General features: G+C 35.8%; 1 protein-coding gene across 1 annotated transcript in view; it reads right to left on the bottom strand.

Moving 5' to 3' along the window:
• The window catches only part of FSIP1 (fibrous sheath interacting protein 1), an 88839-nt gene that overhangs the window by 68623 nt on the left and 904 nt on the right, over nt 1-19312 (bottom strand). Inside the window, 8 exon segments of the mRNA XM_049825683.1 lie at nt 6106-6213; nt 6995-7095; nt 10108-10206; nt 13639-13723; nt 14623-14795; nt 16214-16312; nt 17200-17392; nt 18736-18867. Coding sequence (XP_049681640.1) covers nt 6106-6213; nt 6995-7095; nt 10108-10206; nt 13639-13723; nt 14623-14795; nt 16214-16312; nt 17200-17392; nt 18736-18867 — 990 coding nt within the window.

Genomic DNA, 19312 nt, shown 5'->3' on the forward strand with positions numbered 1-19312 from the left:
ACCAAAACCATGCTTGGAATGAAACTGCAGAGGTTGATGCTACAGCAGAAACCACCTGGAGCCAACTATCAAAATGCGGGTATGAGACATAATGTGATACTTGTTTTCTTCTTTGGTGATACATTGCAAGGCATCCATAGGAAAGCAAAGGAAGTGCTCTGAGGTGAGTAGCTGCTACCCTTCTAGAGCCCCAGTACATTATCATAGAAACACTAGGAGAGATAGAAAGCACAGAGTTCTTTCCCTGATGGTGATTTACATGAGTTTTTTCTCTTGATAGCAGTAACACCTGACTAGCCAATATCAATATGTGCTCCTAGTACAGACAGTTGCATAATATGAGTGAGCTTGTGTCCTGGTTTCAGCTGGGATAGAGTTAACTGTCTTCCTAGTAGCTGGTACAGTGCTATGTTTTGAGTCAGTATGTGAAGAATGTTGGTAACACTGATGTTTTCGGTTGTTGCTCAGTAGTGTTTAGACTAAAGTCAAGGATTTTTCAGCTTCTCATGCCCAGCCAGCGAGAAAGCTGGAGGGGCACAAGAAGTTGGCACAGGACACAGCCAGGGCACCTGACCCAAACTGGCCAACGGTGTATTCCATACCATGGGACGTCCCATCTAGTATAGGAACTGGGAAGTGGGGACGGGGAATTGCCGCTCGGGGTACTAGCTGGGTGTGGGTTGGCGGGTGGTGAGCAATTGCCCTGCGCATCATTTGTACATTCCAATCCTTTAATTATTGCTGTTGTCATTTTATTAGTGTTATCATTATTAGTTTCTTCTTTTCTGTTCTATTAAACCGTTCTTATCTCAACCCACGAGTTTTACTTTTTTTTTTTTCCTGATTTTCTCCCCCATCCCACTGGATGGGAGGGAGGGAGTGAGCGGCTGCGTGGTGCTTAGTTGCTGGCTGGGGTTAAACCACAACAGCTTGGCCCACTTAACCCAAACAAATGAGCTCATATTCACAAACAGATGCAGGTTCTTCACAGCAACCTGGCACTCCTGTCTCACACTCAGGGAAGCAAGTCTGCACAACTACCGTTCACTGGGAATGACAGCCACAGATTACATCTCTGTCCTGACTGCAAAGAAACACCAGGAAGGACCTTAGAAGGGCAGAAGAGGGATGTGGGGGAGGACATGAGTGTATTGCTGGTTTCCCTTCTTTTTACTAATAGCATCTTGCCCTAAGACCTCAACATCTGTCTTGCAAGGGATTCATGTCCACCACTCCTTTACAGTCTCCAGATTAGTCCTCTGGCTATTCAAGCAGCCACATCCACACAAGAGGAGGAAATATCAGCTTCCAATTACAATACCACTGCTATGAGGTCATCCTTGGTTCATCCCCATTACCCTAAAGCACACTGGTTGCAAAAAGAAAAAAGCATACCCCAAACACCTGTCATAAATTACCGCCATACTAAATTAAAAAAAAAAAGAAGAAGAAGAAGAGTAGTCATCTCTTTTGTGAAACAAAAATCAGTTCTTCTAATGCTTTCTCATACAAGTATGATGACACAACCAGTAAGCCTGACTGGACATGACTTGACTCCAGAAAAGCCACTCAGAAATGTCTCTAAAAGCTTGCCAGCTTTGTGGAAGCATCTGTTCAGGTGAGACAGTGACCATCATAACATAAGTATCTAATGTGGTACTACAGTTGTGCCATGTTAGCCACCCCCTAATCAGACACTGAAAAGCACGGTGGAAGCACACAGAAATTACTCTACAGAAGGCAGTTAAGCTGCAACTGGGCTTATTAGCTACAGCTCAGCGTCTGTATCCCATGCTCTCATATTCCATGATCCAAGTCTCCAAATTACCCCAGTAGTCACTACTCCAGGGTTAAATGGACTCACACATTCTTTTTTATATTCTCAAGATGGCTTTTCTTGGAAAATAAGCTTCTGTCCTGTCAATGTTTCCTGTGTGTTAACTCAGAACAATACTTTTATAACAGCACAGTCAGTGCTTATTACTGTGGAACATCTGAAACTAATTATACCCCTGCAGCTTTGACAATCACATTAGCATGAATATGTACTTCTAAAATATTTTAAATACTCATAAAACATTTTTTTTTAAAAGTGAGAAGTGCTGTTTGGATATTTGACATATTTAGTAGTAGGAGTCAAATGAAGTTATCTAATACACATTACACTATACAGAGGAATTCATACAGCATAGCCAGCTCTGCCTTGATTGATAACTCCAAAACATTACTTTAGCAAATGTGGTTGCACCAGCTTTTTAAAAGTCAGTATGAAATAAGAGGACAGTGGTCATCAGCTGGACAGTTACTTAGGCCAGCTCAAAGAAATCTAGATTACTCATTAGCTGATAATTTCCTCATGATCTATGTTACAAAGCAGCCACAGGAAATGCCTCGCCCATAATAAAATTCAAATGTGGGAAAGGAAGAATCCATCTCCAGACTAGACAGGTTTAAGGAACTAAGTATTATCCTTTGTTTTATTCTACTTTGGCAGTAGATTTAGGAGCCATTTTCTTTAAAGAAATTATCTAGTACAGACTAGACTAACCCACTAATTACAATTCCCATTCTTGTCCACTGTATCAAGAACATACAGTAACACACATCCTGTGTAGTGATCTATTTAATATCCGATATAAATAGTAAAGTCTCTATAGATACCTGCCCACATGATAGTGATATGTGCCAGATACAAAATTTGGATAAATGTATACTTTTCCATTGCCTTGATGCTTTGAGAACTGGTGCAAAAAAAAGTACGCATTGCTAGTCAGAATTTGGATTAGCTGTTCTGCATAAATGTCTCTAAATATTGTGAAGGACTCTAGCTTAAAGAAAAAGAAAACCCAATAACTACATATTGTGAGAGAAGACTTTTGCAATCAGTAAAATAATAAATTATAAAAAAGCAACTATTCTCTAGGTCAGAACGCTGTGATGTTTACTAACAGAAGGCTGTTTAAAACATCTTCAGAGCTTTAAATGCTAACATTTATCAAACGAAGGACCATCTCCTCAAATTGAAACATGTCCTTAATCAGGAAAGAAAAACAGAAGAGATGGTATTGTTAATCAAACACCAACCTTTCCAACAAAAGAAGAAAAAAAAGAAAAAGAAAAAAAACCCACAACCCTCTCCCTACAGTTTCTTACTATTCAAAGGCTGGGTGAAGTACTGTTTCAGCTGAACATTTTGTTACCCTTAAGTGGGATTATAATGCCAAACCTGTTGCAAACAGATCTAACAGAACAGCTTGAATCTTTTCCTAAATGCACAGACAAAAGATTAGTTAAATAATGATCCAGTGAGCTTTAACTTTCTTGTTCTAATATGCAACAAATTAAAAGTACAATAAAAATCAACTCTCCTAACCAGTGGATAAGCATTAGACCAAAGAGCCTTCCACTGCATTTTTTTAATGCTCAACTGTGTAAGCTAAGTCAAATATCTCTGTGCAACGTCATTAACTGATGAGTACTTTACACAGATAAATAAGTCAATCTGCAAGCTTTATGTTCATCTCCGAAAAAATTAAATAAGTTTTCCATGTAAAGCGAGGGAACAAATGTCAGGTCAACAGGAAGACTGGTGCAATTTCACAGAAGTCAAAGTTTTTTATCTCGTGAACACAAGCACCGAGTATGGCTGATAGTTTTAAACCTTTGCATACCAATGACCAAGCAAAGGTTATGTTTTCTGTGCTTCTACTTTAGCTTACTAACTGCAAAAGAACAGTTACTGTTAAAATACTGCACATTTATATGATCTTAGTCATTTGTCCATCAGGTTTCCTGACTGATATGGACTCCTTTACTTGTATTTGCCCCACAAAGCTCTGCAAATGCCAAAACATAGTGAATATTTACTAGTTCCCCTAGAGTAAAGAGAAGAATTTTCAACCACAGACCAAATGAGTTTCAACCTGGAAATCACACTAAAGTTGGGTAAATTACAGATTTGTTTAATGTCAAAAATCATGGGTAGGTTAGTTCTCTGGCTTCATAACCAGTTTGGATTCCGATGAAGGAAATCCTGACCTCACGTCCTTACCCCATATCCTGAAACAATCATTTATAAAGACAAATTTTAGACACATTTTAGAAGAGACTAAGAGTGTCACCTCTTGGATGTCTTCGCCATTGTTGTGGTTTAACCCCAGCCAGCAACTAAGCACCACGCAGCCGCTCACTCCCTCCCTCCCATCCAGTGGGATGGGGGAGAAAATCAGGGGGGAAAAAAAAAAACCAACTCCTGGGTTGAGATAAGAACGGTTTAATAGAACAGAAAAGAAGAAACTAATAATGATAATACTAATAAAATGACAACAGTAGTAATAAAAGGATTGGAATGTACAAATGATGCGCAGGGCAATTGCTCACCACCCGCTGACCAACACCCAGCTAGTCCCCGAGCAGTGATTCCCCGTCCCCACTTCCCAGTTCCTATACTAGATGGGACGTCCCATGGTATGGAATACACTGTTGGCCAGTTTGGGTCAGGTGCCCTGGTTGTGTCCTGTGCCAACTTTTTGTGCCCTGGCTGGGCATGAGAAGCTGGAAAATCCTTGACTATAGTCTAAACAACACTGAGCACCAACTGAAGACATCAGTGTGTTATCAACATTCTTCACATACTGAACTCAAAACATAGCACTGTACCAGCTACTAGGAAGACAGTTAACACTATCCCAGCTGAAACTAGGACAGCCATCTTATTAGAAAATAACTCAGAATAAAATATGGGAAGAGACAAAAAAACCCAACCAAACAACATTGCATTTCCTTTTGTTTCTTTCTCCCACATCTAAGTTATTATTTAACCTACTGAAAAATAATTTACTCCAGATCATTTTTAGCTGTATAAATTAAACAGAAACTGGTCCTTGGATATATTTTTTTCATTCTACACAGAGTTCACATCTTTCTTCTTAGGTACTGTGATTCAGTGTATACTTAGAAATGTTGTGAAAAAGTTTATAACGTTACTATAGACTCAACAGTGTACATTTTAATGCAAAACAAATTAGAAAGGTCACCTAATTTCTTTACACAAAGCAAGCATTTTCCTAATATTTCTTCTTATTTATTAAAATACAGGTTACTTGAAGCATTATGTCAAGTTTACATAGTTTGAGGACGTTCATTCTATGAAAACACGTATCTTTAGCATGTCTAATACCATATATAGTTGAAAAGTACTCTAAGTTCCTAGTATGATTCATTTTTCAAACCAAATTTTATCTTCCCATCCTAGCAGCCTTATGATTACTTCTGTAAAACAACAGAGCCCCCAAGAACTCCTTCACTGTGACATTTCCCTCAAAGCAGTAAGAAATAAAGGCCATATCCTAGTAACAGGGAGATCAAAAGACTATTTGATGTCTTCATATTACTGGGAATCATTTTATGGCACAGACTGTCCTAGAGCAGCGATTGGTGGGACAATCAAACACTTTTCTACTCTCCATGAGGAAAGGTATTTCTATCTGCTTCAGCTCTTGCTATTCACCACAGTATGCGGACTGTATGCTATTTAACAATATCATGTTAAAGCATAATGTCTAATATTTAAGCAGACTTTAGCTCCTCTGTATACTTCTAAGACAGAGTGAGTTAGAAGCCACACAAAGATGACATGTTATCTTTCTAAATGGACACATAAGCTTCATCAATGTATATTTCCCCAACTGCTGCATTCTGAAGTTGATGTCCTCAGAAAAGTCTTGGAGGTTTTTTTAAGTAGTTGCTGGCCCTTCTACCTGAGATTACAGCACTAGCCACTCAGACTGATAGGCTGCAACTTCACATTTTACACAGAGAAAATAGGCCATCTTCTCTGAGTGTGCTTCTAAGGCTCCTTCCACCCATGTCTAACTTTCTTTTAAGTTCTGCTGTTTTTTTCTGAGGCCAGGCATGTACAAGTGTTAGTAAAACAAAGAAGCCAATGAAAATTCATTCTTGGAGACAAAGCCCATTGGATTTGTTCAGCTTTTTTCTCATATCTCAGTAGGTTCCTTCATGGTAGGACTAAAACCAAATCAAATTTAGATTTTCCATAAAAATAAGCCAAATACAACAGGACAGTACAAATTAAAGTTGCCATACCTCAAGACCTTGTAATTCAATTCCATCTTCTGTATCTTTCAATAGTTCAATTAGCCTTTTCCTTTCTCCCTCAAGCATAGCAATCTGGTTTCCTGAATCCTTTGCTAGCTGAAATAGTTACAAAAAGAAAAAAAAAAACAAAACCAAACCAACAAAAAAACAACAAAACCAACCAAACCTTAGAATTCCATTAGCTCAAACAGCACTAAAACACAGGTTTCAAACTCTGTGAAAGTAACATCCAAATCTTGCTTATTGCCATAATACAAATTATCACTCTGACAGAAAAAAGTAGCAGCCTTCATATAATAAATTGATAATCTTATAAAAGTCTTTGACATAGCTGGGCGGGGTGGGGAGGTGGACAAAGATATTTTAATTGGATGAAAAATCATTATAGCTACTAGGTCTTCACAGAGAAAAAAAAAAAAGGCAAGAAAATCAAGGCATCTGTTTTCCAACAGAAAGTAGTCTTCTGTAAATAACGGTCCCAGGCAGGCTATACATGAAAAACCTGCATACCTATTCCTTATCAATGCATAAGAACGTCCTCCTTTAACTTAACAGTAAATACATTTAAAGAAAATCTTAGGAAATATTTGCCCTCAAAACAAGCTATATCCAGGCACAAACAGAACAATTCAGTTTCCAATAGTCTTTAGCAAAGACATAGAAGCAGTATTATCCCCACCAATATCAGCATGCAAGATGAGAACTATCTTATACAGTACTATGCCATAAACAACACTTTTTAACAGCAAGCTTTTTTCATTTATGCCTAATTAGCTTTTAATGTTACTGATAAAATCCCCAACTGTCTCCAGAAGTACTTATATACTATTTTTAGTCAGCATTTAACAAATTAATAATTTTATGCTTTAATGCTTACCTCAATGTTCTTTTTAATGAAATCCTGATTGTTTTTACTTTTGTTATGTGTTTTTTCTGCTTGATTAAGAAATTCATTTGTTTCCAATTCACTTGGATAATCTGAAGTTTGAGGAAGAAAAGTTGCTAAGTCATAATCATTCCTTTTCTGATTCAACGAGCTGTAATAACAGCAATCCCATTTAAATCTTTAACATAAAGTAGATAGACAAACTTTTTATAGCAATGTAGTTTATATAAATAATGAAAACAGCATATATTTAATACTTAACTATATAAAAATCTAATCTCATTTTTAAGCTTTTATTATATAAGCTCATTCAGTGTTGCAAAGGCTAAAATACTTTTGGATTTCTGACCTCAAAAATGTTAAACATGGCGGCTTTAAAAGCCATGGCATTCCTTCGAAGCCTATCATTGTTTCAGTTTTATCATCAGTACAAAACCAGACAATAATTTTTTTAAAACCACAAAACTATTTGGAGACATATCAAGTACATTTTTAAAAATAAAACAGCTGAAGAACAGATGATATAGTTGATACTATTATAACACAGCTTATAAAACAAGTTTTGTTTAAAAATAAAACTCATCATTGAGCTGTAAAGCTATTAAACAGCCACATGATATTCTTACAACATCACACTTTTTTTCAGCAATGGGTTTCTATCCATTGCTGAAAAACGGGCACATACGCTGTTTTTCAGAGACTTTTACCAGTTCTTAAACAGCAATTCCTTTATGAACAGCAAATCTTTATCACATTAAATAACAAGTCTAAGCAAATACAACCAACTTCTGAGTCTCAAAAACTACTTCAAAAGTAGGCATGGTAGTTTTTACTTTTCTGGAAAGTAGAGATTTGAAAAATGGGTGGGCTATTTGCCTACAAAAAAAACCCAATTTAACATTTTAGATAATAAAAGATAGGCTATGGTAGTTTACATCAAAGTTACTCTTTTTCAGAGTAAGTAGATTGAAAGCAAACTCCCAAAGATATGAAATAAATTCCGTGCATCCTTTTACACACCACAGCAAAAAAACCCAACTGTGTAACAATTCTTACCAATCAGGCTTACTTTAAAACTGCAAGCAAACCTTAAAGGACTGAGGTGTTGAATCTGACCAAGAAAACCCTATCATAGTTCAAATGCACAACTTTACTAAAACCATCCCAAACTATCTTTAACATTACCAGATAACATCTTGAATCTGTTGAGGAACTGGATCATATAAGAATTTACCAATCAATATAAACATAAGAAGTTGTATCCTGAAATGAACAAAACACACCAAACACCAACATAACATGCAACATATATGAAATATTACTTTTAAGCTACATCTTTCTCTAACTGTAGAATAAGCGTTTTTGAGAGGGAGCTATCATGCAGAACTTCTCAGAACAATCAAGTAAAGAAGGGACAGACATGGATCACTGGGACAAAGAATACACTGAAGATTGCCATGAGTGAGTAAAAGAGAGACTGCAGCTCAACAAATTTTGCATACACGTTTCGTAAGATTGGTACAAATTTCAAAGATTTAGTACAAATCTTAATGAGACTGCTAAACTAACATAAAACTAATACATACATTCTTCTTCACAAGTTAGGCTCCTCTCATTCAGTGGCTGCCTTTATGACAAATGTTAAACAGAAATCCAAAAGCAACCAAAACAGTAAGTCTTAGCTATTCAGAAACCATAAAGGCCTCCAGCAGAAATAGTAAAAGTCATTTTGGTAATTTATTGCTCATGAGTTGTAAGTGATCTCTACTCCATGCATTCCAAAACTAGGAGAATGCAGAACATCTCAAAATAGTGCAAGCAATAGCAACTCCCAACCCTGCCTGTACTGGGAACTTCAGAATTCATTGCTGTTCTGAATACTGTTAACGAAACCTGCTGTTGCTATTCGAGGACACTCCAGCACAACTCAGAAACTTTGTGAAGGTGAAAGCTGAGGGTCAAGCTTCATTTTAAGGGAGGAGTGAAAATACATGTTAGGAAGACAGAGAAATCAAAAGCACAGCACTGCTCGAACCCAGTCTGAAGAAACATTTACTAACACAAAGTTAAGATCACATACTGGCAGACTAAGACACGTGATAAAATGGTAAGGGAACTAAGGTTCAGGTTTAAAAATTAAAACATACAGTCAAATTCTAAAAAAGTACAGAGGTTCTGCTGGCATCAATGGCTCAGCCTTGAGGAACACCTGTTTATTATGTCCTTGTCATCTTAGCCAGTCACCAGGAAGATAGATTCCTTCTGTTTACATAGAATGGTAGATGACAAAGAAATAAACAATTGCAGCTGATAGCAATGGCAGCTGAAGCTATTCTTCTTATGTCACAACACATGTGAGAAGTTACTCAACCATACAAATTTGAATTTCAAACAGGGAAAGAACAGAGGCACAAAAGCACAAGTCCATTTATTTTGAAGTGTTGGACACACTACACTACTAGCTGCATTTGAAACCTCTATACAGTGCACATAAACAATTGATGTCTAAAAGAATCAGCACAGATGTTTGATTTTTGCCAAGAAGTACTTAATCCATAAAGCAATGCAGCCTTTACAATAATCAGCATAACAAAATGTAAAATGAGTTGTCTGAAGACTTAGGTTTGTCACAACATCCATACAATTTCTCCCGAAAAAAAAAAATTACAGAACAGTTGAAACTGTATACAGCACCACTCTTCATTTTTAGATGGTTTCTTGAATATAAACCTATTAAAGTTACAGTACTTTAGAATAACAGCTAAGACAAGGTTTTAAAAAATTCCCATGAAGAACCCATGATACATTTTACAATGAATCAGTTACAAGCCTCATCATTTTGCAATGAAAGAAAAAAAGTTTTATAAACCCAAAGGTAAAAAATTTCTTAACATGTTGAGTAAAATGTTTTAGATAAGTCAAACAAAATTATTCTCTTCTATAATTTGTAAAAAAATATAAGAACTGTCGCTATTGTACTAAGCAAACTTGCTTTTTCTGATTCCATCGGCCTAGCCACAAAGGCCAACTCTTCATTACCCACCCATTGTACATATTGGTTTGCTATATCTAGAAATACAAACAATACAATTAATAAAGCTTACCCTGATTATGTTGGGGTTTATGGCAATCATAATCTTCTGGATTAATTTGTGTGTGGAATACTGAAGTACATATTTCATCTTCTTTAGCATGGGAGGGATCTGCAAGGAATTTTTTTCAGTAAAATTTAATAGAAATTTACTTAAAGAAGATTTAGTTTCATGTATATCATACTGTAAGATCTCACACATGAAAAGTTAAAGAAATTTACTTGGATAAATTACATAACCACCATATTTCTCCAGAAATAAAGAAGGGGAAAAATTGTAAGGTGTGTCTCATGAATAATTATGCTGTGTTTTTGTTTTTAACAACTACCACCCATACAAGACAAATAATTACATTCTAGAAGATACAGCCCAAGGCCCTAAAGTTCAAAAGGCTCTGCAGACACCATGCGGCAAGCCATCTAGAACTTTGAATGAGAATAAAGCATCCAGGTTTTCACAGCTGGTGTCTGCCTGTGCATGCATTATTAGACTTCCAAGTGGCTTAGGTCAAGGGTACAGTCTAGAAAAAAAATGTGTTCCAACATCCTAGCACGCAAGAATTCTTCCAGCTACTCAAAGAAAAAAAAAAAATCAGTCATGGTATTGACATATTATCAAATGGAAGTATAAATTAGAGCATTAACTTGCAGTCTATACACTTAGCACTTACAGAAAAGGACTCGTATTGCAAAGAACTGTATATATCACTTGTGAAAAATGTATTTTTCACAACAAAAAAACCAACTAACATCCTGTAATAATGAAGTTTAATGAACTCAAATGAAAGTATAATTTTGTTAGACAGAGCACAGGGGAATGAATTTAAGGCTGTTTAATTAACTCCTGATTTACATTTCTGCCATGAGTGTGTCAGAGGGTTTTTTTGTGCCTGAGAGGCTGGGACACATAAGTTATTAATGATTTTGTACCCAGAACTTGTGTTTGATTTCACAGCCACATTAAAAGCTATAATTAAACAGCTCCCTATATAATTAAGAAAGCTCTTTACCAAAGTCGAGATCTGAAAAAAAAAATATATATGAATTGCATTCCATTTCAGTATCAACCGGGGCAGCTATCAGGGCACTCATTTAAATAAACAAATAAAGACCTGAAAAGTAAGGCACTAGCATGTGACAGAAAATTCAAGATAAAGATCAAGCTGGAGGAAAAATATAAATCTAAACTATGCAGAGTTTTGCCAGTATGGTGGACCAGAACCCATATGATGCAAATGATCACTACAGAAAGGAGTTACCTTTGAAATGAAGAGGAACGGAAGCATGGAGTTCATTAACAACCATAGAGTCTTGCTTGCCCACTGTTTTTTTACTATATCCTGACATCTACTGGAGATTTTTTAAATATCACCCATATCAAATTCTGTGTTCTTCCCTTAACCCAAACTTAAGCATAGAAATAAAAGCAGGTTACCTTATAATAATAAGTTTTGTTGAAATGTTTTAACCACACGTTGCTACCATTATTATGCAGGTACTTCCAACATTCAAGCTGAGATTTTTGCTCAGCAATAACCATTCAGCCCTCAAATCCTTGTTCTGTCCCCAACAAGAAAAAAGACAGGATGCACCACAATTCTGTTTCCTTTCAATGAAAGGTATAGAGATGAAGGATAGGATGCAAAATGTGCATATGATTGACACATCTCTGAGAACTCCAGCACTGAGACAGAGTACTCAAACAGCAAATTTTTTAAAACCACTCTTGAGCAGTTTTGATAAGGTATATTCTTGACAAATTCAGTCTGGTTTTGTTTCCCCTGACCCTCCCAATAAAGACATTGTAAGCAGAATGCCTACAGTTTGTTCCAGTGTCTCCCCCAGTAAGAGTCTAGCCACAGAAAGAAAAATTACATTTTAAAATACCCAATATTTTCTTTTTCCAGGTCCCTGTGAACATGCACATGCTCTGTGCATTCTTGAAGAAAACTACCAATACTTCAGAACATGCTTCAGCCACTTGCTTTACAATTCTAACAGAATTACGTCCTTCTGACTCAGTAGAGAAAACATTTCTAAATAGTTCTTTAACTTTTCTTTCCCTAGTCTATCTATAGTTTTATATTGTTGGTATTCAGTGTAATTTTGATCATGGTTAGTCTTTTTTTGTTACATATCACATTCCACATTTCTCTGTATCGTTAACTATTTGTTTACCTTTCCTGTTAAAGAGCTCAATCCTTCATTAGTCATTTGTCTATTTTTAATGCAGCTGTAGAATTTGGTGTTTTAAATGCTACTGAAGACGGAAGTGATTTTTACTAAAAGACTAAAATGCAAATGTTTATTCTTATCCGTGTGTTCATTTCCACTTTGAATATGTTTGTCTTCATTATCATATCATGATGAAACTCAGAAATTATCTTATCTGACTTCCTGGTCTTTTCTTCCTGAGAATAGTCTGCTAGCATATCTTTAACATAGTTTCACTTTTTAAAGCTGCCATCTATCCTAAATTTTCTTCCCTAGAATTCTCAGGCAAAAAACTGATTAAAAAAACCCCTAAGTCCATGTTTCATATTCATGCCTTTTCTTCAGAATCACACTCTACATTATTTGATGATCCCTTTTACTCAAATTCTCTCTCACATTTGGAATCTTAAATTCTTTTAGAAATTAATTAAATGTAACATTATCAGTAACAAATTTAATGTAAATGACCCCTACTCCCTTTAGGACCACGTTCCAAGACCTGGGCTGTGCGTGCATGTTCCTGTATTGTTTTCCAACATGTAACTCAGTATCATAGTTTGGTCCCATTCTTTTGGTTCTTCTGTTAACAATTCCTTAAAAGGCTCAGGATTTCCCTCCCTCTGGACCTGCCATATTATGAGATCCTTACCATGGCATTGCCATTGCTTCCCAGTCCCACATGAAAATTTTCTCCAAGATAGATGTGTGGCAGGGCCCACATCCCTAAAGCTTCTAAGTAACATTTATGGGCCTAATATTTTTTAACTGCCTGCCCTTCCTACACCAAGTACTCCAGTTGGCAAACTCTAAGACCACCAGTAACAACACATCAGTAACTTCATCATTTTGTTTGTTTACAAAAGCAATTTTTAATTCCTTGCTTATTGCCCAGGTGTTCCAAAATGGTAAAGACATCCAAGTTTTTCAGCAGATTTCCACTCTTTGTTTTCCCTATGCCTACTACTATTACTTTAATTTACCAGTGTTATCAGTCATGCATCCTTTCTGAAATCATGTGTGTTTGCCATCAACTTGAAAAATGCAAGCTTTACTTATCCTGGATTTCTATCCTTTTAGAGTAGCCATTTCTTTGAAAAAATGAAGTACCTAAAACCAAAATTAATGTTAAAGTACAACTTCTACATTTGCGATAATGCAAAAATTATTTCCATTAATTTTTCAAATATTCCCTTGATGTACTTTTATATGCAAATATTATTTTATTGTAAAGGTTTGATAGCTTTATTTTTATAGCATCCAACAAAAATATGAATATTAATCAAAATACAGGATAATTATATCAGGGTATTTACTTCTCTTTCTTACTTACCAGCTTTATCCTGCCATGATGAGATCAAAGCTAAAAAAAGTTTTGTGTTTTCTATCTCCTCATGGCTTCCAGTGGTTCTGATAGACTATCAGAAAGAAATAAATCATAAATATACTGATACATGCATGTATCTACTCTAAAGTAAATACTTTAAAGCAAAATATGTTGTCTGCTTATCAGGTCTAATGAACTTCAGACCCTATTAAAAATTCCTTGTTCAGTGGCAACATTTACTGACCGCTTTGTTTCCTTCTTGAGGCTATGCAAACATCTTCTAAAGTTATGATAAAGGATGGTAGAACTTTAAAGCCTGTTATACATTGTCTTTTACATGGAGACACATTTCACAAGACAAGTTCTGTAATATATATATGGCTTTGAATCCAAATCCATTGAAATAAAATGCAGTCAAACCAATTGCAATCATGTCTTTTTAGCAATTGACATTTGTATTCATGTAAATTATACAATACTTAGAGGAAATACTAACTCTCATGTTTCAATGTTTAATATGACATTTAACTGCCAGAGGCCCAGACAGGAATAATGTGAAGGAATTTGTGCTGTGGCATTCTTATGCCTTCTTCAAGGGGCATCTCTAATTTCTTCAATAATAGACAGTACTGAAATAGATGGGCCTACGAATGGTCACACTAGAGCAGAATAAACGCTTTTAGGTCTGGGTGCACACACATTACCTCTTGTCATGCCTTATCATACCTTATGCTCAAGCATAAGACTATGCCAGTAGACCACCCCCAGACAGCTGTATATTTGGCTATTGGTCAGATCAATTTTTAAGGACCACAGCCTTCTTTCAAAGCCTGCCTACCCAATATATATTAAAATGTATTCAAAGTTACTGTTTAAGATCCATTTCTTCACTTTAATCAGCCAACTGTGAGTTATTTAATAAAAAAATACATCTGTGCAAGACAGTACTCTCAGCTATATTATTCACAAAACAAGCAGAACACTTCTAACCTGAAGTTCTTTCCAGAGCTTTGCCCTCATTTCTTTGCCTTGTTTTTTAATTGCTCTCTCCTTAAGATGTTTTTTTGCCAGTATTGTGTCAAGTTTATTCATTTTCTTTATACCTGCCTGAATCTGAGGATCTACACCTGTTTCTTCAGAATATTCCAAGTTGGAAGAGTTTGCTGTAGAATATATTTAAAATCAATGTTAGCTTGAAGCATTTCAACTTAAAAAAAAAACACCACACAGCTAAAAAGCAGTACAAATAATTTTATAACAACCACAGACAAGAGTACAATTACAATTATTCTCAAGCATTTCTAAACCTGTTTGTAGCAGGGTAAAATAGAAAAGTCTTTGTAACAGAACTCTGAACCAAACTCGGAACTGTAGCAGTTGGATATGAGGGCATGGGGGATGAAGAGCCTCCCCCCCCCCTCCCCCCCCCATTTTGGGCAAGTGACTCAATTCAAATTTATAATGGAAAAGTGACAACATCTCCACAGTATCAGCAAAAATCACAGAAAAAATAAGCTTAAAAAGAAAAAATTTCTTCAGCCTGACTAGTAGAATACATGTTGAAATATCATTCACTAAAATGAATGACTCTGGGATTAAGAGAGACTGCAATATCTCTACTTTTAAATGTTATAGAAGTTTCAGGCTTGCCTTATATCTCAGCAAAACCAGATTCTGATACTGGTTCTAGAAAAATACTGTTTTGAAAAATAGGAACAGTAACACATTATGGACACTATCATTGTTTAATTAAAATAGATTTCCATACTGTCTTTTTTCTCTGTAAACATGCAGATTACAATATCTGATCACTTTCGGCTTTTCCCCTTCCTATAGCATCCTCATGCTCTGTCCTCTTCTCTGGTCAAATTTAGCTTCCATACCAAGGGTAGAGGAAACACTTGTACCACTGTCCCTATCCCACACACTTCCAAGTTTTGGAGTCATGCAATACTTTTTCATTCTCTCATCTTTTGAGGTCAAATGCTTTACACACCCTTTGATCCCAAGCATTTACTGTGATGCATCAGTCTGTTTTATGCCATAAAAATAAATGAGTGATACAACAAGGGGAGAGCTATTAAAAAAAAAAACAAAAATCTAACTGAGCTCCAGGGAAGACCCAAGGACAGAAGATAAAAAAAAAAGAGCACTTATTTCAACTGGCCTCAACCCAGCAGATGGATCTGAACCTAAAACTACTGAGTGAAGCTTTGAAGTTGAGTTCTATCCAATTTCTGTTCTGAAGAAATGGATATTATGTTAGATGACCAGCACTGCTGGACTAGATAGAATCACCACTGGATTCTGCCTTATCAGATTGACTGAACCAATGTAAAACTCAAATACTATCATATCATTAAAGACAGTGAATATCCTTTAATAAAGCGATCTTTAAATAAGGAATTCATCCAACATCTCTTGAATATCACAATGCACAGACATTTTCAATTTGTAATATTTCTTTATAACTATATAATATAGATACAAATACAGTATGGTCCCAAACTCTCCTAGAAGCATTAAAGGAAAAAAAAAAGTTTTATTGCACTGTTTACTTTATACACCTGAAAGGCAATACCTGCTTTTGCATTACTTGGTTTTCCTTGTGAAGGTTCACAGAATTTCAAAGTCTCTGTTTCAGTACTATCATCTCCAGAATCTGAATTAGAGATACATCCTGAAAAACACAGGAAAAAACCTTTCACAAATAGATGTGAAATAATCTTTTACAGATACTGTGTGAAATGTTAACAATTAAAAGACCAAAATAACATTTTTGTCAGTTAGGGATCACCACAGAGCCTCTACAGCGGATTACTGTTTAAAAAATGATACATACTAGTACACCAGGACTCATGTTAAACACAGGAGCAGGAAATCAAGGAATTTCTTTTGACCCCAATTCTGTCATGGAATCTTATCTAAACTTGAAGGTATCCAAACTTTCAGCTTCACATACTGGCCTTTGCTTCTCTATTTTTAAATAGTCAGAAGCTCTAGAAAGTTTATTTATTACCATTTATAGAATGCCATCTGAAGCACTTCTACAACCGCTTTCATTAAAATGAGATATTGCATATTTATATTTAAAGTATGTTATTCATATTAGCATTGTTCAGTTGTTAAATACTATAACTTACAAACATAATTTTCAAATTTTTGGTGGACCATTATTAGGATACAAAGTTTCTAACAAATGATCATGATGACTTCTGTGAGAAGTTTGATAAAAACACCTTACTGAAAACACTTTCTAACATGGTTCCATGGGACACATGCAGATGGTTTCTCATGATTTTTTAGGCCATCACCAAGGTGCAGGTCACAGCCTAGATGCCATGAGACATATGCTGTAGTGGTAATGGCAGCAATAACACATTTCTTTCAAAGATGGATTCAAAAAAGGAAAGAGAAGTGAAGGCATGAATTTTGACACCTCCTTCTCTTCTAGAATTTTACCCATTTGCATCCTCTTTTCCCTCCACCATTAGAATTTTACCTAAACTATACAAACATGATATTTGGTCTAGCCACAACACACGAAAGTGTCAGTCATTCCCACACCTGACAACTCATTGGGATTCAGCATACGCTCCTCCTGAAGAAAGAGGGTCGTACTCGCCAGTGTGGTTTGCTGATCTGTTCTTACTTCCTTGACATCAGATTTCTCTCTGTCATCACCTTTGTTTTCTTCCAGACAGCAGTCTTCTAGACTGCCTCTTTGATGACTACCAGCCAAACTGACAGGTGAATCAACCTATAACATACAAATTAATTACTACCATAAAAATAGAAATCTTTGGGGGGAAGAGAAAGATAATCACAATTATCACATACTATCACAAAGGCTAACAACGATTCTATACAAGACTGCAGAGTACTTCTTAAATAAAAGAACCATTTTCAGATCTGATACAGAGTTCTGTTTCTTAGATATCACATTGATTCTCAAGCTTGTCATTCAACAGACTGCCAGATTTGGGATTGCCATGCTAGGGAATAATTCCAAAGGTTTATGCCACTTCTGCTGCAGCACAGGGTACAAGCAACCAGTTAAAGAGTCTGTGTGTACAACTGCCTCATCCATTTCCTGACATTGTGGGTGCTCTGCACCAGATAGCATCCCAATCTCTTGTTCATACTATAGAGGTTTTTTGTAGACTTTGAAGGGCTGAATCAAGAGACTGCAATTTTCATGCAATAGCCTATGATGTCTAGGTCAGAACTTGGATTCAGTTATCTGACATTAACCTTAATACCTGACTGTGAACCTATTAAAAAAAAATAAATTTAATACTTCTGTGAAGCATCCAGCTATGATCCCATTCTTCAGACAGGTAAACAGAGGTACAACACAAGTGGACTAATCTAAGTAAATCAATCTAAATCTCTAATTTGCAAGTCCCAGTTCCCACATCCCAACAAACATAAAACATATCCTGTTCCCAAAATTAAGTTAATCCCCAATATTAATTTTCTCAGAGGATGGATGAACACCTACTTCTGACAGACTTTGCTGAATCCCTGGAGCTGACATATTTCTTGGAATACTATGAATTCTTTTTTTTTTTTAAACTTGATTCAAACATATGCTGAGAAAGCCTCATAGTCAAAAATTCAACTTGTGAGGATTGCTCAAATGCTTTTTTCTAATAAGCAAAATAATTTTTATTCCAACTTGAATTTAAAAGCACAAATGGGATAGAAGTGAAACTATGCACATACTGGCTCATGCATCAACAGCCTATAGCTGCATATCTACACATCATTGCCAGAATTTCAAATGGTTTTCCTTAAAATAGGACTTATTTAATAATCTGATTAAATATAAAGAGGAAGACAACCAAGCTTTCCAGGTTGTAGTGCTGAATAGCCCTTCTTGTGGCAAATATAAAAGTAACACATATTCAGAAAAATGAAATTAAACATCATTCCATTTATGCATAAGAAGCAACCCACATTCATGAACTTTCACATAACCCCTTAGCATGCCTGCAGAGCCCAGAACTCCATATGAAGCAAAAAAAAAGCAGAATCTTATTTCCTACTAAGAAGACTTAGGCATAGAGTTTCTACCTCGCTGAAGGTGAAAAGAATTACCTTTGGCAAATGTGGCTCTGGTGTTAATAACTCTATAGATGTATTTAAAGATCTACAATTAGGATAAGCTCTTGAGCTAGATGCAGGCCTTGAAATTTTATCCAAGCTCCCCCTTGTAATATCCATTCTGACCTAAAATTGGAAAAAAACCAAAAACAACCTTCCAAACTATCAGTGTCATAATAAAGCAACACAAACCCAGCAATATTTCGGATGTACACTGACCAAGTTTCAAATCCTTTCTAGCAATTCAGTGTTGAGAGGTCTTTCCAGTATAGACTAGCTTGCCACTCAACTACACACTTTTTAATATATGTACAAATATATATTTATATCATCAAGCTAACCAAAGTATTCAAATGTGCCTGCTGTCAAAGAAGCTTCAAAAGGCTTAAATCTTAAAAGTAATCTCACAACAAATGAAATGTCATGGCTTTTTTTTTTTTTTTTTCTTTTTTGAAAACATGGGACTGGCAAAGCTAGCACCAACAGAAGAATGAGGGTATTTTATAGACATCTTGAACACATCAAATAAAGCAGCCAAAAGCTATTAATTCAGTAGTTCTAAGTGGGGGGT

The sequence above is a fragment of the Accipiter gentilis genome, chromosome 22 (assembly GCF_929443795.1).
Source record: "Accipiter gentilis chromosome 22, bAccGen1.1, whole genome shotgun sequence".
Classification (NCBI taxonomy): Eukaryota; Metazoa; Chordata; class Aves; order Accipitriformes; family Accipitridae; genus Astur; species Astur gentilis.